The following is a 15,609-nucleotide window of genomic DNA, read 5'->3' as shown; positions in this document are numbered from 1 at the left end:
GCTGGTTATATTCTGGTTATACTCATAGATAAAAAGCAAACTTGTCAAGCGACATTTTTATGTTAAACTGCCGCGCTGCTGCAACTACGTCACTATTTGTGGAGAAATTTCTCAATTTGTGTTTCAAATCTCAGAAGTTTGGGTTATATCTCAGATCTGAGTTTGGTTTTTAAACCCTTAGTTAAGCATCTGCATCTCACTTTTGCTCTATTTCACTGTGGACAAGCTGCAGAGCCACTGTCAGGCCTATAAATAAGCTAATGATAGCATTCAATACAGGATTTCAGCATATTATAATATCATTGCATCATAATCCTGTTCCAAACAGTGAGCAATGTTGTATCGCTGAGATAACAGCGTAATCAAAAAGTGACAACCCATTTTATTACAGTAGACGAAACTTGTAAACCACATAACCAAAATGATACCAGAGATAAGTGACAGTTGCCTGTATGAAAACCAAACAGTCACATACACATTTAAACAGGTCATCACTTACATCCGTTACTGTATCTTACTTTTGCTTTAGCTGTCTACCAAGCGTAACAGTGAGTTGGTGAATTTGTAGACAAAACCAGTCAGTGCTGTTACTACAGACGGGTATCAATACAAATATAGATTGCAGGAGTAATGCAACTTTTTCCCTTAAAATTCGCAGCTAAGCTGTTTCACACATGAACTTCACACAACCTTATTCAAAGTTGTGTGAAGTTCATCTGTGGCGCACATCACGAAGAGTCTACTTCCGATGCATTCATGCGAGTGGAAATACGGGGTACGTTACAGGTGAAAGCACCGGAATATTAGCTGTGCTTTTTGCCCATCAGTGCAATCTACTGACTTTGTATTAGGAAGCAGTGAAATAGATAAATACTGCCTACTATTTCTGTTCCCACATGTTCCTCTGTTGACTGGCTGACTCGGGGCTGCAGAGCACATGTGAAAGGGCCTTTAGATTTTTCATTACAACTGAAAATTACTGTAATTGCTTTATTATTGTAAAACTGAACTGAACTCAGTCTTAATTTCAATTCGACCAAGCATATTGTATTTTCCGCTTTGTATGTAACAACAAACCCCCCCCCCCCCCCCAAAAAAAAACATAGACCTATGCATAAATGTACAGCCTAGGGCACAATACAAAAGTTTGACGTAGACAGACCTTCTTTTCATTTGCTGAATGGACAAATCCTAAAACCCCAGTCAGAGGTAACCACAAATGGTCAGTCAGCTTTCTTTGTTAACCTGGGCTTTTTGATTCAGGCATGTTCATAAAAAAGAGGTTGTTTGACTCTTCTTCAGCACAAAAAGAACCTACTCATTTCAAACAGAGGGAACAGGTTGGGGAGACATATGAAGGTTCTGGCAAATTACAGCACAGGTCCTGAGCAAATGTGATGAATGTAGTTCAAATATGAATCTATTGCTAATCTCTCACATTAGAGCTTCAAACTCGACATCTTTAAAAATGATGCTAAACAAGACAATCAGTTTTCATAATGAAGTTTAAAAAAAAAAAAATATATATATATATATATATATATATATATATATATATATATATGTATGTATTAACTTGCTGTAGTGTCAGCGATGTGCAGTAAGTTCCTTTTACGCATCACCAACTTAATGCATGGAAATTCCTGACAGCATGTTATTGCAACTGCACAGCCTGATTCATGATCTTACTTACAACATAGTTATGGATACACTCTGTGTTTAGACACCACTTTCCATTATATCATTACTTATTGTTAATCTCTGGCTCTCTTCCACAGTGTATCTTTTGTCCTGTCGCCCTCCCCTCATTCACAATCTGAGGGACCAGCCATCTGGTCCCAGGACCGGTATTCTTCCTGTTAAAAGGGAGTTTTTCCTTCCCGCTGTCACCAAGTGCGCACTCATCGGTGGCTGTCTGATTGTTGGGGTTTTCTCTATATTATTGTAGTGTCTATGAGGACCTATGAGACAACTGTTTTTGTGATTTGGCACTATATAAATAAAACCAGTTTGGTTTGAGAGGTATGCATAAACACACTACCCCAGAAAAGATTCTTTATAGCTGGTATATAGCTAGCTATTTTAGTTCCCATATTGTTACCGTGGTGATCTAGCCAGGTTGAAAGAGAGTGACCTTCGTGACTTTGAATGCACTGGCTTTAGGCTGTCAACCTCCCTGACCCATCAATCTCACTGCATAATACATTACTTTTTCTTCTGGTCAAAATACTAATAATACAGTCCATCAATAGCGTGTTCATTGGGGCACAATGGCTTGGTCAGAAATGAAAAGGAGAGTCCTCTTTAGTTCAGGGGAGACTTTTTTTTTTTATCTTTTTCTTTTTTATACCCTATTCTGCCAAATCTGATTCAGCCTTTCACACTTGGGCTCATATAAACACACACAGTCAGGCTTTAAAGGCTATTGCGGGGCCACAATTAGGCAAACCGAGCCAAATTACTATTCCTGAATGGTACACGTTGCTGAGTATAACAAAAACACTCTCAACCTTTGCTGCCCTCAGCCCACCGGACCTGCCTCTTCACAAACGCGACAAAAAATTAAAAAAATTAAAAAATAAAAAAATATAAAAAAGCTGCAAAAACAAAAACAGTTGAGTCGTCGCAGCCTCTTCTGTCGCTGCCTACGCTCGCAGTGTGGAGGTGGGAGCTGAATTATCTACCTGACCTGACTCACACAGAGCCAGATTCTTATGAAATCCCTCTTACAGGTTACTGGGTACACGCAAACAAAATCTTTGTTCATCAGTACCCTCTCTTGTCTTTTGAATTCAATTACCCAAAAAGCACGGCCGACCTTGAAACACGCAGGTAAAAAAAACACTCATTAGGCTCTAGGAGAACAAAATAAGTCTCCAAGTCTTCCCGTCTCTCTTCCACTTTACTGCCTGGTGTTCTTCTTATTTTTCGGGGCAGTGTATTCATCTTCCCCCTTGCTAATTGGCTGCTAATAAGAGACTTCTGGCATACTGCCAGTTCAGTTTTAAAGGAGAAAAACACAGTGAGACACAAATCATGATCCGCACACACACACACAAGCAAACATGGAATCGTGCACAAATATATAAACATGCACACAAATCCACATTATGTGTATCTCACTCTGCAGCACACTTGTTTTAATTGCCCTCCTGACACTAAGTGTAATAAACTGTAGTTCTTAAAGGGGATCTATTATGCTCATTTTCAACTCCGTGTTTTTACTGTCGTGCTTTCTAGAAGAGTAGCTTCGCATGATCCTTACACCTTAACTTACACAAGGTTCATCCTCAGTTCATCCACTGTCAGAAAAGAAGCTGTTTTCCATCCTCTGCCTTTAATAAATCCTTCTTTTGATTGGTTGCCCCACATAAACAAAATGATTTTTACAGTATTAAAGGGACACCTTGTAAATGCTACTTGTAATAATGAGATTGTATTACTATTACTTTAAATGTTGAGCATGTTTGATATAGGCATTCATCAATGTAGCAGTATACATTTGACAGAAAATATTGAAAAGAACAACGGGTCCATGATAAATACAGCGTGACATCCCATAGCTCATGTATGGATGCTTTTACAAGGACACACTAAGAAGATGAAACATTCCCTCCAGTTTTCACATTTGTTGACGCAGCCTGGCACGCAACTCTGTTCTGTTATCTATTCTGCAATGTCGCTCCGCGGCAGAATAATTGCCTTCTGGGAGGAATTGACTTTTTAGATGAGGATATGCCCCAGTGAAATCTGTTGTGAGTGATGCTCTGTATTATTCTTTGAATGTAGAAGGAGCCCAGAAAGAAAGAAATCACTGCAACTGGACTGCTTCCTGGAATATGTTGTGTTACATTCAAAGTTGTTGCTCCACACATTAATATACTAAGTATACACTCGCTGGCTACTTTATTAGGTATATCTTTTTAACTGCTGTTAAAACCTGTCACCAGAGCCATTAGTCTTAAGGGCAGGTGTGTGAGTGAAAGACATGCAATTACAGAGATAGTAGTTAAAAAGAGCACCATCTAAGCAAAGTAAATTAATAAATGACACTTAATATCCAGAGCTCATTATCTTTAATACTTTAATACTTAAATTATTACCTCTATGTTGTGATTAAAGGGTTTTTTTCCCCTCTTCTGTTTCATAAGATCAATGTCACAGTGAGTTAAGTGGCAGAAATGTAATTTTGGAACAAACAGACTTTAATTATGCATGCCAGCATAAAAAAAAAAAGAAAAAAAAAACCCTGCAGCCCTCCTCTAATACCCTTTGAAAGAAAAAACACTGAGGCTAATCAGCCGCACAGCTCCATCAGTGTCTTCATCTGACAGCAATTCAACAGCTAATACTCAAGGATTTGTGATAAACTTTGCACTGCAGCCAAAACAGGCGACTGAACTCTAAAATCATTCACTTGCACGTGCTTGTCTGAGTGCGTCTGTGTGCTTTGCATATTGCTGTCAAAAGAAAGCCTCGCGCAAACACTTACATGACGGATATGTTTTGAGAGAACGCTGCAAAGTCAGGCAACACGCTGTCTTCTGCCAGTAACAATGTGTTTACCAATGAGTGCGAATAATTGCCTCTGATTACAGAAAAAAGCAAAACGTAAAGATGAAAATGTCACATTTATCCAGCAGGCATCAAGAAGCTTGTGCCGCATCTGCAGTGATAACTGCCAAAAGGTTGTGGAAGTTGAACAGCAACAATACAGAACATTATCAGTGCGCATAATCTGTTATTAAATCTGATCTCTGTGCGTGGCTGGGAGTTATCTATGATAATATGACCAGTCAGGAGAAGCAGAAGTAGTGAGTAGAAAATAAAAGCTGTTATAGAGATCAATATGAGATTAGAAAGCCGTAGTAAGTAGCTAGAAGAATGAAATGCTTGCTCAATATTCATATTTTTGTACTAGCTCTCTAGTTTATGCTTCAAGAGAAATTAAACAGTACTCATTTTAGACGGACAACTTTTGTTGTTGGTGTTAAAAAATAAATAAAATTAAATAAAAACATGGCTCGGATCATGCAGAAGGTGTTAAGTGATTTTGTGTCACAGCATCCTCTTCTCGCCTGTACGGGATTATTCTCACCTCGAGCAATTATTGGTTATCCGAGGGCAGGTGGAATGGGGTGCTGACTCAGCAGATCGGATCTCGTTTCCATATTTCCATATATAACGTATAAGCAGGCGTTAGGAGATGGAAACACGCATAGTGTTTATTTTCACTGAGAAAGTAGCGGCCTCCTGGAGCTTCTCGGCTACATAACGGAAACTTCTGATGAGCGGTCCGTGACTGCCGAGAGCTGTTTGTACACGCTGATGCAAGCAGCTGCAGATTAGCCAGCTCTGTTTAATTTGTGCTTATGCCCTCTTGCTTCACAGTTTGCACCCCTTTTCACGCTCCCCTCACTGTAATCATTCAACAAGTTTCTTCGTCAAGCAAAATGTAACTAGCACCTTAATGACTGCATCAGTATTAATCTAGAGTCCACCAAAGTATTGATCTCATTGCAGAGCGATCATGTTTTTGAAAGACTCAACATTCTCATTCTCCACCAACTTGTTGCTATGGGAGACCGCTGATGCTGCTGATCAGCATGATGAAATTTGAGCTATTAATACAAACTATGTGAACACATAGATTCCCTGCAGACACAGAAATGTAAAGACTCCCACAGAAAAGAACTTAACTCCCACATGATAGCTACTGAGAATAACCGGAAACTGAGTAATACACGGCAAGATGTGCAACTGCGCTGCTCATTTTGTCATCGGAACATGATGAACTTCACATGCAGTGCCAAACCCCTCCCACCCCCGTTGTTTGATGGCTTAAACCACCTACATGATTGTGTAGGTGTGAGAAATTAAAAGCAATGAGTTAAGCAAATGGGGTTCTCACCAGTGTTGGATCCAGACAAGTTGTACCTAGAATTGGCCTTTTTGATGATGTTCTCATGGATCTGGGACCATTCGCTCTCAGTGTTACACCTGGGACACACACACAAAAAGAAAATTACTGCAGATTTGCACAAACGCTCCAGAAAAAGTCCTTGAAAGTGAGTCAGGATTGATGGTGCTTAGGCCGAGCAAAGCCAAAACTGCTGAATCCTACACTTCATATAACAAGAAGCATTTTTTGCATTAATTCTTCATTTGTGAAAAAGGCACACCTCTTTGAAACTCCATGAACCCACTCTGTAGAAAAAGCTTGCTGTTGGAAATTGAAAGCATCGTCACTGCTCTTCCCATCCAAGCCACAATGTTTGAAGTAACAAGTGTTTTTACCCTTGAAAAGCAGCTGAGTTTCTGTTACACTGACCAACCACTTTCTTGAAATTCACTGTATATGTGACATGTGACCAAAAGCTGCTTTTTGTTGAGTGTATTTAACATTTAACGGTGGCATGACAGAAAAAAAAATCAGCTTTTCAATGACGTCTTTTCTGGACTCAACTCACAAAACAATTAGGTCACAACTTTCATGCTAGTCCAACTAAAACCTGTTGTTGCCTCAGGTGTGAAGAAAGTGGCTGCATGTTCTTGTGAGCAAAGTACATTTGGCCGGTTACTCTGATGCTGCTATAATTTAGGTCAAACTACTGTGTCAACAGATGCCTTTTCATCCCTGAGAGAATCACATAGACTTGACTGCAGTCATCTAAAGTGTAAAAGGAAAGGTGCATAATTTTGTTGGTCAAGATTAATGTTCGTGTACTCAGACTACTACTTACCTAAAAGATTACTTGAATACGTTTCCCTTTTTGCATTTATGTCCCATATTACATAATTTTTTCCCCCCTCTTTATTTATAAAGCTTTACACATGTAATTTGACATATCAGGCCCAATACAGCAAGTACCAACCGATATAAAGACATATATCAAAACAAATTAGGCCATTAAAATTCGGATGATAACAATAAAACAGAAAAAAGAAAGAGAAAAAAAAAGGAAAAAAGGAAGAAAAACAAAAAAACAACCCACGCACAGAAAACTACACAATATTTTTTAAAGAAAATATTTTCTTAAATCCAAAGGTGTATGAATACTCTCAAGTACAGTCATAGTTAAATAAAATAAGACAAATATGCAATCTAAACTCAGACATAAAAAAATGAATCTTTTCTCTGTCTTCTTGGAAGGCTTTATGGGTTTTTGTTCTCACGTGTTTTAAGTGTGCGCTTTCAATCTGAAAGCGCACACTCAATCTGCTATAGATTGATTTTCAGCCCTGCCACTCTTTATTTTGTCCTACACTTGTCCAGTTTCCATAGATTTTTTGAGGACACGGTGCATATCATGCAAAACCTTCAACTAATAGCTCTTAGGTAATCAACTTGTTGGAGCAAAAATACCTTTTTATGCTTTTCAAATTGTGTCATCAGAATTTTTTGATTTAATTAAAGAAATGGGAGGAATTTTGTGTTTCTTTTTTTTCTTTTAAAGTAACAGTGAATAACGATCTAATTTAAAATTTGCTAAATGTGTCTTCTATGCATAGACAATACACTGATTCATCACTTGAATCAAGTGTTTGTTTGTTTGTTTGTTTTTAATGCCTGAATGATTCACAGGTAAGTATTATGTAGATTAACATACAAAAAGAAACTTTGCTCTGAAAATGGTTAGGTACAAGGACTGGACTAAAAATATGAAAAAGCAGCCAATGTCCAAAGAAAAACTTTGGAAGCCCCTCAGAAAGCCTCTCTAACAAACACTAAATTCAGTTCACTTAACTGGAAGTCTGAACCCTCTATGTAGTATTATGTGTAGTGTTATTCTTTTGGAGATATTTTAGGCAGTTATCTGACAGACTACATATCCTGCTGTTTTAACTAAAGTTAGTTCCAGAAGTACTCTGTTCCAGTTTTTCCTGTGACTGAAATGCTCGTGTTATTTAATTATATGCTAGCACTAATTAGCAGCCATGTGGTGGTGTCTGTGCAATGCATCCATTCAGTCTATACATGTAGCTTGCTAACCAGTCTTGTGAGCAGTAAGTGAGAAATTAGCACTCCATCCTCACCTGCATATGTGATCACTTCTGCTTTCCAAAAACAAAAAAGTTTTGGAAAGAAAACGAATAAGGAAACGACACATCATGCTGAACAAAACTTTAGCACTGGTTCAGCGTTTAGAAGAAAGAAGAATTCCTAAATAATAGTTCTTTACAGTCACTTACGTATAAACCTTTAGCAGGTGGTCATCCTTAGAGTCAGCAGTAAGTAGATCGGCAATGCTGACAACAGCACAGCCAAACGGCCGCCTGTACTGTACGTTGCACTGGTTCTTCTTCTCTCCTGCTCCCATCCTCCCTGCACAGACACACAAAGGTATCCACGGTAAGAACAGTATGAAAATGAAAGAGAGATTTTTAAGAACGTGAGTAGTACTCAGGAGAATAAAAAAGAAACATCACAACTCCTACCTATTCTTATGATGTGCACAACGATGTAGACATCTTTTCGTAGATCACTGCTTCCCAAATCCTGACAAACGATGCAGGAAAACATATTTAAGCGTCCGATCCAATTACTGTGAACAAGCTGAAGAGCACTGACACTGCTTTTATTTTTCAGCATAACAGTGCACGAGTTAAGTTAGCTTTATATAGCCTTAAATTGCTCCCAGTAAATCTTTTTTAACAAAATTCTGTGTTAACTACTCACCACAAATAGCGTGCATTGTCTTTCTGTCTTCTCTGGTGACTTGGGCAGCCCGCTCTTATTCAGCCTTACAAAGAACCTTTCACTGTACAAGTGGACAGACAGAGACAGGGAACACACACAGAGATAAATGTGGTCAGGAGTGATGGCTGAGTGGCACAGTAAACAACAGCATCCACGTTTTTGCTAACAGGAACAGAATAAAGATTAGACACTATGTCAAAAAAATGTCAAGTGCAGAACAGTGGGCACTGGAGAAATCACTTCAAAGTTCAAACTTCACACTGAAGCTGCGTGAAACAGAATATGAGGCGGGAAAAGGGAAAAGAAAAACAGGCAGAAAGGGTTCAGAGGCAGAGGGATAGAGGTTTAGGAGAAAGATGCTGAAGAAAATCCCCAAAACAGAATGCCTGTAAAATATCTAACAAGAACATTCACATGTGGCTGAATGAAAGCGCTTTGCTGCATATTATGGATTATCTCTGACACATTTAAAGACAGTTACTAGGCTTTCATCAAAAAAATCATAACTCAATCATAACTGCCAGACTAGATGGCATAAAACTTCTGGCTGTCACAGGGATGTGCTGAGGACCAAGAGAGAAAAAGAAAACTTTAGAATTTATACTATTTCAGGTTATAAGACTCCTGCAATGCCCTTATCTCTTATGTGCATTTGTGGTGAGGAGCTCAGTCTTTTGTACAGGGCTCAGCGTAGAGACCTATTGAAAGGAACCAGTTGATGTGGTTGGGACGCCTGAGCAGAATGCCTCCTATGTGCCTTATAGGTGAGGAGTCCAGGTCATGGCCCAGGATATGTTGGCGAGACAACACCTCTAAGTGGGCTTGGGAGAGGGCAGCTCTGCTAGTCTGCTCCCATAACCTGATAGATAGATGGATGATGTTGAAATCTGGCATACAGCCAAGAACTAAGAGGTAAAAAAAAGTGAAATTTGAAGGTCACTACGACCTTTCACGGAATTCTCATCACTGCCAAGTCTTGGGAACACCCACAGGGAATTTCATTACATCTGGCCACATACTCAAACTCAAACTCAAGAACGAACTTTTCTGCGGTCAAATGTTTCTTGGTGACCTTATGTCTATGGACATTTATACGGCATTCATGATTAAATCAAACTTTCCCAACATCTAATCATTTCAACTTTTAATCAGAGCGAAGCCTTGGGCCAAAGCTGAAGAAATCCCCTCAAGGAATCCGTGAGATAACGCTCACAGTGGAACACGAACTCTGCATAACCAAAAAATTGCCTCATAATCTGGAATGAACCGTCTCCGAGTCTTGCCTCAAATGCCCCTCACGCCCGTTTCTGTTCAGGCGGGAAATTAAGTGAATGTCGCGCAAAAAGACAGAAAGGACAGACACTGATCGCCTTTTCGTTCTCTTTGTACTTTGTCCTTTATATCTCGCATACACTGTGTAAAAGAGGCAGCGGAGGCATCCTACTGGGCCCCTCTCATCCTGGCAGGCGAGCTGAGGGCTAATCCAGTTAGGTGACTTTCACAGTCCTCCGATAAGCAGAGAGAAAACCTTGTAATGCACCCACGCCTGACAATGAGCCAAGTCATTGGCACGGCTAGCAGAGCACGCTACAGTAGGCTCATTCAAACGAGAGCAGAACACACCACAAAAGATCACATATAGCTTGACCGCAGTGCATACAAATACGATCGATTGGGATGTTTTGTAACTGTCAGAGGTATTAAAAGCTCCTGCTACAAGCTCAAAATTGTTTGGGCTCTGCAGTGATGTAAATAAGAGGCAGCTTCTCTTACTGTAATTCTGTGTTTTGTATATGTAGGGCAGTGGGTGCTCTTGTTTGAGTTAATTAGGCTTCTGATTATTAATTATACAAATGCTTATGATTTTTTATAAATGTATTCCTTCAGTAAAGTTTTCCTTTTCTCAGCCATACTGGAAGGAACCAGTTGAGGCCCAATTTGATTTGAATGCAGTTGTTCCTCATTAGCTGCCCTCTGTAACTTTCCAGGCCATTTATCCGGCCATATGGAGACAGATTCCTATGCATTAGACATGAGACTTTGCGCCCGCTTTTCCTAATTAGTGCTCTATTGTTGAAACCCCAAATGCCAATTAACAGCTACTCCTGCAAACACAGACTCAAACAAGGTCTCCCTTCTTTTCAACACCCTTCCCTCGCCACCAGCTCACAGCCTCGCAGCTGCAGCGTGTTGATCGCCCGAGCCGAGGGGACCAACATCCCCCAGTGGGACCTTATCTCCCTCTATCACCACTCGCATTAACATAACGTAAATGGCCGATTTCCCGCCCCTCTGGGCTCTTGCTGTTCCCCCTCCTAATATCGATGATGGCATAAGGAGCTGTGCGCTCTTCCAATGAGCGGACGGCTGGAGGGGCAGGGGGGTGTTCCAACTGAGGTGTTAACTGCTAAATAAATGAACTGTCACCACCTTGTAAGTTGGTACTAAATAAATAAATACATCAAAATATACGTCTAAAAAGGCCCACAACAAAGCAGAAGAGGAAAGCTTAGACCTTAAGTAATCTAAACACTGAATAGCCAGTGGCGCTGAGAGATCATGAAAGGGCGCATAGAGAACACTCAAGAGCAAATAATATTATTGCGATTTTTAGCATTTTGCGACGTGCCGGAATGACATAAATTGTGATTTATCGCGGATTAAACTTTGTCAGTATAGGTTTTATCCAAAAGGATAAACCTATCTCACTTGATCATACCAGCACTGTCCCTAAAACCTGCCATAAATGTTGACATAAGACAGAGTCAGTCTGATATCAGTCTGCGATTAAATGAAGTCAACTTGGCAGTTGCATGCAGTCTGTTTCAGGCAATTAATTGTTGCCGCAAATAACTGTGTGAAATCTAAAAATCACATATCTGTTGCTTTTACATTACATTTGCATTCAACAACATCCTGTTCTATAGGAATATAACCAGAGTACAACCGGCCAGCTGAGTCAAGTCCCCTCATGCTCATTCACAAAGACTGATTCAGACTGATGGCAACATGTTGGCGATCTGTCAGTTCTAAATTAGAGAGGAATCTCTTTGAGAGTGATTGCAATCAGTCCAGGTCCAGATGACTGCTTACAGAAAGGCTGCCTCCGATCAGCTGACCTTTGCAACTGCTTTGTAATCAAAAGTGGTTGTAAGTGTGCAACATCCTCAAGCTCTGGGCAACCATTTAATCACCACAAGTTAGAATTGGCCCTATTTTTACAGCAACTGAGCCACCAGCTTGCTCTGAATTAGGGGGTAGCTTTGTCAAGCTAAGTGTGTCCAGTGTCGGATGTTTTCAGCTGAGCTGATTTAATAAATTTTGTTCTGCTAACATTGTCTCAGGCCGGGAACAACAACGGAGATCTCTGTCCAGAAGAGCGCAGTCCTAGGAACAGCTAAGATACTGCACAGGACCCTCAAGCTCCCAGGCCTCTGGTAGAGGACCCAAGCTTGAAGGATTAACCGCCCACAGGGGCGAGCGGGGAATTTTTATATATATATATATATATATATGTATTAGGGGTGCAACGATACACAAAATTCACGGTTCGGTTCGATACTTTGGTGTCACGGTTTGATATTTTTTCGATACAAAAAAAATGTTCATGCCTTTTTAATTTGTCATTTATTAAAATTATAAATATATATTTTAACTCAAAAGTACAGTTTTTAAATTTAATGTTGCTGAAACAACAAAGTAATAACAAAAATTAATATCTGATTGAGGAATCACTCATCTTTGGAAAAGAGAGTTTATTACAGAGAAATGGCTCTTTCCAAAATAAAAGCTATACTATATGCTTCTTCTGGGCTATATTCTCAGCAGCATATTAAACATATCAGGTCCCCATAAGGAGAATCATGTGCTAACGGCTGTCTAAATGACTCAGGTAAAGTTTGTAGCATGCGTGCTTGTTGTTTTTGTCTTCTTCCACTTGTCTTTGCACTAGGAGGATGTTGGAGTAAATGTGCAGTCATATTCGTTGTGTTCCCACTAGTGCTGTCAGCGTTAATCTGAAATGACGTTAACGCCACAACACGGCAAATCTCTGTTAACGAGCTACCGCGGATTGCCCTGTGCGTGGGGCTGGACGGCCAACACGTTAACGAGCTAACTGCGCTAACGCACTAGTTCCCACCAATGTAATTGAGCATTGCCTGGCACATCCAACATACTGTTTTACTTTAGTCCATGACGCGCTTACCTTCAGGGTCACACGTCACATGAAAACCAAAATAGTTCCAAACGCCACATCTGAATGAGGGTGGGGGAGGTTCAATTTGCCATGTTGCAACAAGCTTAACTTCTGTCTCGCTAGCTTGCCCTGCGCTCAGTGAATCTGCGTTCGACTACTCCGCCTAGGCTGCACTGTCGAGCGCAGATCCACTGAGCGCTCAACAGAGACAGCATCGTCAGAAGAAAAGTTGATAAAATAAATTAAAAATTTTGTATTGTTCGATACATATGCGTACCGAACCGAAAGCACTGTATCGAACGGTTCAATATCCACACAAGTCAAGGACCTTTGCAAGAAGTAAAATTAAACCTCTGAGGAGGGAAATATGAGCGTGTAAGTCGGTTTGTGATGTGCGATCTTGGTGTCGAACAGCATCAGAACCCACAGCATGGGCCATGAGCGCAGTACAGCAGTGTGTGTGTGTGTGTGTGTCCTTCTGGAAAGCCTGACAAGGAGTCTGTACTGAACACAAAGAAGCTGCCATGGTGCACAGGGGATGATGGTGTTGGCGCGGTATTGAGACAACGGGTCAGACCCCCCATCTGGTCTCGCGTGCGCACACACACAGATAAACCACCAGCACAGAGGGAAGCAGCAAAATGGCTCTCTGCCAGCCAGATTGTGTAAATGAGTGCGTCTCTGTTTATGCATGTGACCAGACAGTGAGAGACACGTTGGCGAGCTGCCACTGCGAGATTTTCCTAAAAGACAACTGATGCAAGCAAACGCACTTGCAGACGCAGAAAATTAGAAGCATAAAGGCACTGTGGTTGAAGCCTCTGACTGCCTTTATCCCTCAAAATTGCAAGAAAACCCAAATTGTTGATTTAGGCAACAACATAAGTGGTTATGAGAAAAATATAGCTTTGTCTGTGTTCTCTCTTGCTGAATTGTGTTTGGATAAATTCACATTTCATTTGTGATGCATCATGAATTCCGAAGCTGCTGTTAAGTATATAATTTCAGCATTACTGAAGTGGACTTTACTCTACTCCAGAAAATGGATTTTTAATCCACTTCAAATATATATTTAAGCTTAGTGAGTGTAATTACTCATGCTCAGCTAAGGCACTCAATCTTTCAAAAAAGCAAGAAGACTGAAAGAAAAGAGGGAAAAAATGATGACATAAAAAGAGTGACAGTTTAAAAGAAAGAACAAAAGGGCTTCAAGTGGAACATGATACGATGGCGCTGAAGACTAATTACCCACTTCACGACAAAAAAGTACCCACTTTCACTCTGGAAAAAAAAAACCTTAATTATTACTAAGCCATATATCTTACAGGGACACTAAAATTTTAAGAAATACAAGCGGTAGTAAAGTAAAATTAATTTAAAGCTATATTTTACCTAGATACAGATTTTAAGCTGGACCCTTCCTGAACCAACCCTCACATTTATCCAGCACTAGGAATGCGCTACCTTGTGAAACCCTGAGGGGGAATCGAACCAGGGATCTTTCACATGTAAGCTTAACATGTTAACCAGTATCAAAGCTTATATTTTGCAATAGTGAATTTTGATGTCCAGCAACCTGGAAAGAGGAGAACAAGAATGTGTTCTTCCATATTCATTTGAGGAACATTTCTTGGTAGTAATGGTCCTTATGCTTTCAGTGAGTAACATGTCTGGACTGCAGGCAGCCCACTTTAGCACACAGAGACATTTACCTTCTGTTGTAATACACAAGTGCAGAACGTGTCTTAGCATTATCTTACTGAAATAAGCAAGGGTTTATCCCTGAAAAACATGCCAACTGGAGCATATACACTGCTCCAAAACATGTATGTGTTTTTCAGCATTAATGTTGCCTTCACAGATGCACGCGTCACTTTGTTAAATCCCCCCTCATCTTGCTAAAGTTGTTGACTTTAAAAGTGTGTGCTGATAACAAACCACATGACATTACAGCTGTTTAGCCCACTGGTCAGACCACATCACAGGTTTTCACTTTTCCTTTGAGACAAGTCCACAGAAGGTGGTCAGTTTCATGGGTCTTGTTTATTTTATTTTTTTTATTTTGACTCGCTTTTGTGGATGCAGTGACAAACTGTGTTCACTGACAATGGCTTTCAGACAATGGCTCTTCCCGAGCCCATTCCACTACAAACTCTGATCTGATATTGGGTTTTGGCCTTGTCCCTTGCACACCGATTTCTCTGGATACTCTCTGGATACTGAACTGATGCAAGCTTGGTTTGCCCTTGCCCAGTTATTATGAATCAAAGTTTCAGCCAGTATTTTTTTTTTAAGAATTTAATTTGTCCATCCTTTTGTTGCTCCTAGAAACTAGTTGAAAATGTGTATTCTCTATACAAACACAACATCATCTTTCAGTTCAAAGTTTCAATGGTTTACTCAGCATCCCAGCCTGTGACAGACTGATGACCTGTCCAGGGTGTACCACGAGCTGTAACTCTATGACAGTTATAGCCCTATTTTTCTCTCAGATTAATAACATCATTGCAACCAAACAAAATGGCAAACTTGTAAAAAAGAAAAGATAGCGCCTTCCTTCTTTTGTGCTATAATTCTTCAGGAACGGTGGAAACCGCAGCTATTTTCATGTAAAGTTTAAAGAAAGTTGCCAGCAATATGGATGAATCATAAATTGGATTACAATAGAAACTGAAGTAGGGCTACTGGATAATAATAGAGAGTAATAATT

General features: G+C 40.1%; 1 protein-coding gene across 1 annotated transcript in view; it reads right to left on the bottom strand.

The window, feature by feature from the left end:
* The window catches only part of dock4b (dedicator of cytokinesis 4b), a 139,033-nt gene that overhangs the window by 67,043 nt on the left and 56,381 nt on the right, over positions 1-15,609 (bottom strand). Inside the window, 4 exon segments of the mRNA XM_085136831.1 lie at positions 5,912-6,000; positions 8,194-8,326; positions 8,440-8,500; positions 8,681-8,762. Coding sequence (XP_084992957.1) covers positions 5,912-6,000; positions 8,194-8,326; positions 8,440-8,500; positions 8,681-8,762 — 365 coding nt within the window.

The sequence above is a fragment of the Neolamprologus multifasciatus genome, chromosome 17, assembly GCF_963576455.1.
Source record: "Neolamprologus multifasciatus chromosome 17, fNeoMul1.2, whole genome shotgun sequence".
NCBI classification, from domain to species: Eukaryota; Metazoa; Chordata; class Actinopteri; order Cichliformes; family Cichlidae; genus Neolamprologus; species Neolamprologus multifasciatus.
The sequence above is the reverse complement of the archived record's forward strand: the minus strand, read 5'-3'. Positions and strand labels throughout refer to the sequence as shown.